At 39.0% G+C, this 6,876-nt stretch overlaps 1 protein-coding gene across 1 annotated transcript; it reads right to left on the reverse strand.

Moving 5' to 3' along the window:
- Nucleotides 1-5,252: 5,252 nt before the first annotated feature.
- Nucleotides 5,253-6,224, reverse strand: LOC137937375 (uncharacterized). Its single transcript, XM_068782441.1, has 2 exons — nt 6,004-6,224; nt 5,253-5,877 (listed from the first exon to the last, which is right to left on the reverse strand). Exons 1-2 carry the CDS (start codon nt 6,222-6,224, stop codon nt 5,253-5,255), a joined length of 846 nt encoding a protein of 281 aa, XP_068638542.1.
- Between the last annotated feature and the right edge of the window lie 652 nt (nt 6,225-6,876).

Raw genomic sequence — 6,876 nt, forward strand, 5'->3', positions numbered from 1 at the left:
CCATTAAGTGATACTTCTTTGAATTCCAACCACACATGAGACTTTTTTTGTCTTTTGGAGGTATGAGTAGAATCACCTTCATCCTCATTTATAGTAATTTCATCTGGGCCCACTTCTATGACAGAGGGTAGTGACTCTGGTGGAGTTGAGTCACTATTTATAGTTACACTAGAACTAGTGTTAATTATTGATGTCAATTGAGGAGGTGTTGATATTCTTACTTCTACAAAAAAACAAAATTACAAATTAAAAACATAAAGAAAAGAAAGTTATCCGAACAACAAAGATCCTACACATAATTTAAGATACTTTTTTATTCTTAGAGGAAGGTACGTGACATTGTGACAATCGGGAACGACCCTTGTCTTTCAATGCAGCGGGATCTCTTTGAGCCAGTAGCCCTGCACCCAATAGTTTCCAGTCCAATATACCGATCCTTTTTTTATATATAAATTTAAAAACTTCTAAGATAAGGAAATAAGCACACCAACATTCTCTTCTAATATTCTGATGAAATTCAACCTCAATACCAAGAAATTAATGATAAAAATGAAAAAAAATGAAATGCAACCTCAATACCCCACTATACCAAGAACAGCAGTAGATATAAGTTCAATGAGAATTAAGAAAGAAGGACAAAAACTAACTTTTTTTATTCTTTTTTATAATAAAGAGAAGTTGGATGCAATTAAGAAAGCTCCTGATTCCATTAACTATCATAGAGTATTATTGAACAGAATATGTTATTAACACTCAAAATCATGAAATAAAATTTCATTGCTAAAATATATCAAGTAACAATTTGAATACCATTGCTGTTTATTGCTGAAATATATGATAAACATACAAAATTTTATAAGAGGCCAGACACCTAAAAATAAGAAGGCAAAAAAGAAACAAGATCCCACAACATAAAAATATTTGAAAGTCTAGAATAATAACTTCATTTATGAAGAACAATGGAATTTGAGCAAAAAAAATCATTGACAACCAACCAACTATTTTCCAAACATTATAGCAATTGAGCTTAGTAAGTCATTCTGAGATATACAAAAACATAACAAATGACAAAGTGGGGGATTTTTCTCCCCCACCCTTCCTTTCCTTCTTGAATGTTAGCTCAGTATGAAGTTTCCTGGCTCTCAGCCAGCTAGAATGCAATTGATGGCACACTCAAGCAAAAAAATAAATTAAGAGAATAAAATAGGTGAACCTTATACAATCTGTATAAAATGATCTTCTTACATTCTACCCTTAAATCAAGAACTCACCATTTCAAAAAATCAAACAGTATCAACACTCAAAATCATGAAATAAAATTCATACCAGTTTTCTTACAATGATTTCTTCCCGAGTGTATTTGAACTGTCAGCTGGAAATATCGGAAAAAAAAAAAAACAGAGCTGAGTTTGCTTACAGAAACAGAGTGTGTCGTTCGGATATCCAAAAAAACTTTCCAATAATGAAGGAGCACTGCTGAGAAACGAAGCTCAGAAACGAAGCCGAGAAACGAAGCTGAGAAACGAAGAGAGAGTTAGAGATTTTTTAGATTAGCTCGGCGACGAAAAAAAACAGAAAGATTAAATAAAAATCTTACCTCCTTCCGTCGGACCGTCGATTTCGTCTCGTCGGCGAGGAAAAGCTTGGATGAAGAAATCGAAGAGGAAGACGAGAAAGAAATCTTTGAGGAAGGAAGACAGAAATCGTAGAGGAATAAATCGAGGAATCGAAAAGGGAGAGGGAGAACGAGGGATTTGATGACCAAATCCCCCATTTCCCCTGAATACCTGCCGACGGACAGCGATTTCTGCAAGAAATCACGCTGAAACGGCATGGAAATGGCAGACGGAGGTATGGGTTTCGCAGAGAAATTTCTCGAATCGAAGAGGTATCCCAATCCCCGATCCCGAATCGCTCGTTATATTAACGAGCTGGCTCGTGAGCTGATGAGCCGAACCGGGCTCTGTTCGAGCTCGACTCGTTAATGTAAACGAGCCCATCCCTGAGTTCGAGCTCGGCTCGAGCTCGAAATATAACGTTTCGAACCGAGCCGAAACCGAGCCGGCTCGGTTCGAAGCCACCCTTAGTTGTGGGCAATATTGCATGCTGCCTTATTGTCACAATATAATTTTATAGGACTTGTCTGCTCAATATGTAGTTCTTATATCAGATTTTTTATCCATAATAATGCACATATTGCCTTGGCCATTCCCCTGTAATCGGCTTCAGGTGACGATCTAGCCACCACCTCTTGTTTCTTACTTCTCCAAGTGACCAAATTTCCACCTACAAATGTAAAGTATCCAGATGTAGACCGTCGATCTTCTATTGACCCGGCCCAATCGGCATCGGTATAACCTTCAATTTTCAAGTCACCTCCCTTTTTAAATAAAATTCCTTTCCCTAGAGATGATTTCAAGTAGTGCAGGATACGATTGTTGGCATTCATATGTTCTTCACTTGGAGAGTGCATAAATTGACTAACCACACTTATTACATAAGCTAAGTCTGGTCTGGTATGTGCAAGATACATTAACCTCCCAACTAGTCTGATAACGCTTCTTGTTAGCAGGGACTTGATCTGAATGTGTTCTCAGTTTTAGATTTTTTCCATAGGAGTACTGACTGAACTACATACAGTCATACCAGTTTCCTTCAATAAATCCAAAACATATTTTCGTTGAGATAGAAAATTTCCTTCCTTGGATCTAGATACTTTAATACCAAGAAAATATTTTGAGTAGCCAAGATTCATTTCAAATTCTCTAACAAAACGACTTTGCAATGATTTCTTTTCTTCTGGATCATTCCCAGTTACTATCATATCATCAACATATACAATAAGAGTTGTGATGGCCTCTTTGTTATATTTCAGGAAGAGAGTATGATCTGAGTTGCTTTGCTTGTATCCGATAGATTTCATAAAATTTGTGAACTTTCCAAACCACGCCCTCGGGGACTGCTTCAAACCATATAGGGATTTCCTCAGTTTACATACTTATTTACATCCTTTGTTTTGCATAATACATCCAAGAGGTAATTCCATATATACTTCTTCTTGGAGATCTTCGTGCAAAAATGCATTTTTTACATCAAACTGATATAAGGGCCAGTCAAGATTCACAACCAGAGATAGTAGAATCTGAACAGTGTTGATTTTGGCCACTAGTGCGAATGTCTCCATATAATCGATCCCGTAGGTTTGAGTATATCCTTTGGCGACAAGCCTTGCTGTGAACCTTTCAATGGTGTCATCGGCTTTATATTTAATGGTAAATACCCACCTGCATCCAACTGGTGTCTTTCCTACAGGTAGGTCAACCACTTCCCATGTTGAATTCTTTTGGAGGGACCTCATTTCTTCATTCATGGCTTCTTTCCATTTAGGATCTTTCAAGGCTTCCTGCACACTATTAGGAATAGATATATCAAATAATTGATTCACAAATACTTCATTTGCCTTTGACAATCTATGATAAGACACAAAATTATGCATGGGATACTGAGATTTAGAGGTGAGAAGAGGTTCATAATTGACTCTAGGTTTTCCTCTTGTGGTTCGATGAGGTAGCACTCTTAGTTGAGTTTCGGAACTTACCTGAGGCTCAGACATGGACTCAGACTCAGAAGGCAATTGATCCATTGGTACATTATGAAGGGGGGGAAGATGGCGGCTGAGACTTTGGTTGCATTACTTCCATCTGGTTTTGTCTTTCTCCATCCTGTGAATCATGCTCATTTGTATCATTTTGATGTCCACAGCTGTAATCTGAATATTGACCACTTGTAGTATCCAAGATATCCAAATGATGATTAAGGGTCTTCAATTCAATCATTTTCTCCCCCTGTATTGAAGACTCGGGAGTAGAATAATACATGTTTTCTTCGTGAAATACCACATCAAGAGTGACATATAATTTGCGAGAGAGAGGATGATAACAACGATAACCTTTCTGATGTTGAGCATAACCAACAAAAACACACTTGAGAGCTCGGGGTTCCAATTTATGTCTCAATGACTTATGGAGGTGAACAAAGGCTACACACCCAAAAACTTTAGGTGGCAGATTCGGCACAGCAGGTGAACTGATGGTTTTATGAAGAACACTCAAGGGAGTCTTAAATTGTAACACACTCGATGGTATTCGATTGATAAGGTAAGTTGTAGTTGTGATGGCTTCACCCCAGTAACTAGCCGACATATGAGCCTCAAACAAGGAAGCACGAACAACCTCAAGAAGGTGGCGGTTCTTTCGCTCTGCAACCCCATTTTGCTGAGGGGTGTACGGACAAGTAGTTTGATGAGTAATACCATGATTATCTAAATATTCTTTAAAACTTTGATTCACAAATTCTCCACCATTGTCACTTCAAAAAGTTCGTATTGTAGAATGATACTGAGTGACTATCATTCTGTGAAATTGTTTGAACAACGAACTAACTTCACTTTTTGACTTCATTAAACAAATCCAAGTCATACTGGTGTGATCATCAATAAAAGAAACAAACCACCGTTTATCACTCAGAGAGGCTATATTTGTTGGACCCCACACATCAGAGTGAATAATCATAAAGGGTGCTACACTCCTATTCATGCTTATTTGGAATGGAACACAATGGTTTTTCGCCAATTCACATACATCACACTTAAAATCTGAAATAGATAATTTTGCAAAAAGTGTAGGAAACAATTTCTTTAAATAACCAAAGGATGAATGATCAAATCGGTTATGCCATAACTAAATGTCAGAATTTGCAGATTTATTCTTCATTGAGAATGCTTGGGCTAACTGATGAAAACTCTCTAGCTGCAAATCAAGGTAATAGAGTTTCCCCCTTCTAGTACCATACCCAATTATTATTAAGCACCTAGCCAATACTACCCAAAAGACCGGCCTATTAGGAGCGGAAGACATAGGTACTTAACCCAGGACCATAACTACCTAGGCCATACTAGGGTCGTGCATGGGCCAGCCCATACCAGCCCATAACAATTATCTTCTGAGTTCGAATGTCCTTCAAAACACAAATGTTAGGCCAAAAACCCACAATACAATGCAAAGTACGAGTTATTTGAGCAACTGATAATAGACTATGATTGAGGGTTGGAACAACTAATACAGAATCAAGACTCAAATTTTCAGTGAGAGTGATAGAACCTTCTCCAATAATGTGAGATGGAGTACCATTTGTTGTAGATACGATATGTTGTGTAGATGGTTTCATACTTTTAACATGATGATTGTCAAAGGTCATATGATCAGTAGCACCAGATTCAATTCAATTATCCGTTCACTATTTCTACTAGGAGCGAAAGTATTAAGAACCTTACCAGATATAACGATTAAGACTGATACATCCTCAGTTGTGTGAGAGGTGGAGGGTTCTGCTACTACAACAGAAGCATGATTATTTGATTTGGAGTTCCGTTTGCGAAGCGCTTTAGTAGGATCCCACCATTCTGGATACCCGATAAGTTCATAATATCGTGACTTTGTATGCCCAGTCTCACCATAGTGAGTACAAATGCGCTCTGGTTTGGTTGTTCCAACCTCATAGCTACGATTATGAAATCCTGATGTTCGATTTTGATCACTGTTAGGACCAGTTGGTCGAGCTATTTTAGGCTTACCTCGACGTGCTACCATTGCAGATGTCTCAACACGATCAACTTCATTATTTAAAGTGGTTCTACGAACAGAGTCACGACGTACATAAGCATAAGCTTCTTCAAGATCCAATATCGGGTCTTTTTTGAGAATTTCACCACGGACTTGTTCGAATTCTGCATCCAATCTGTTTAAGAAAATATGAACACGCAATATTTCAATGGATTTTCTATAAGCGATAACATCATCAGGATCTTTCATTATAATCCTGTCACGATGATCAAGTTCTTGAAAATTTTCCACAAGATCACCATAATACGTTGATAAAGGGCGACCATTCTGTTTGGTGGAGAAAGCTCTCTGATTCAATTAAAATAATTGTGATTCATCTGACCCATCATAGAAAGCTTTTTCCAGAGCATTCCATATTTCGCGTGCGGTACGCAGCCGAATATAGCGCTTCATAATATCTGGTGACATAGAGGTTAATAACCACCCCTTGACTTTTTGATTTTCAGCATACCATTTCGCATAGGAGGCATCAGTTTCTTGTGGAAATGGTGTTTTTCCCATAATATATTCAAACTTTTCTCGTCCCGCAATTTGCATCTCCATGATCTGGGACCAAACATCATAGTTGACTACGGTAAGAGTGACGCTGGTTGTAAAACCAGAGTTTTCGGATTGCACATGAATAATCGGTGATGATTCCTTTAACATGATGAAATAGAAGATCGCTAGATTGGTGATGATCACCCAAAAATACTGGTCCAGTCCATTTTCTGTTCGCTGGGTTGACCCGGTTTGGGTCTCCGATTGTGGTCCGGTCCTCTTTCTGAATCAATTTTTTTGGTCCGGTCCGGTCCGAAAACTTGGGTTGGGTATCTGTTTTCGGTCCGGTCCAAAAAGTGGTTCGGGTATCTGTTTCCAGTCTTGTTCAAGAAGTTGTTGCGACCCGCCAGAAAAATAAAATGCGGGACCTAAGTTAACGGAAGCGATTTTTTTTTTGCGTACCTTTGTCTTCTTCGTCAACGGTACGGCTTCTTCGTTGTCGGCGACGTTCGGGCTGGCGGTATGCTAGAATGCAGAGCGATGGCTCAGATTCAGTCGTCGGCGTCATCCCGACGGTCCACCGGAGTGGGGGCGACAACGGAGATAAATCGAGCTTGAGACATTGGTGCGGCTCTTCGTCTTCTGCGTCGGTGACACTGGTGCCGATCGCTGGAAGGTGGTTCGGCGACGGATTTCGGGAGTTCAGGTGGCGGCG

The sequence above is a fragment of the Aristolochia californica genome, unplaced genomic scaffold (genome assembly GCF_029961685.1).
Source record: "Aristolochia californica isolate CCGP_79_NKW_82.1479 unplaced genomic scaffold, dmAriCali1.0.hap1 SCAF_7, whole genome shotgun sequence".
In the NCBI taxonomy this organism is placed as follows: Eukaryota; Viridiplantae; Streptophyta; class Magnoliopsida; order Piperales; family Aristolochiaceae; genus Aristolochia; species Aristolochia californica.

Coding starts and splice junctions, on each gene's coding strand:
- LOC137937375 (XM_068782441.1), bottom strand. CDS start 6,224: ATGGAGATGCAAATTGCGGGACGAGAAAAGTTTGAATATATTATGGGA. Junction 5,878..6,003: donor GAAAAAGCTTTCTATGATGG/GTCAGATGAATC, acceptor TCATCGTGACAG/GATTATAATGAAAGATCCTG.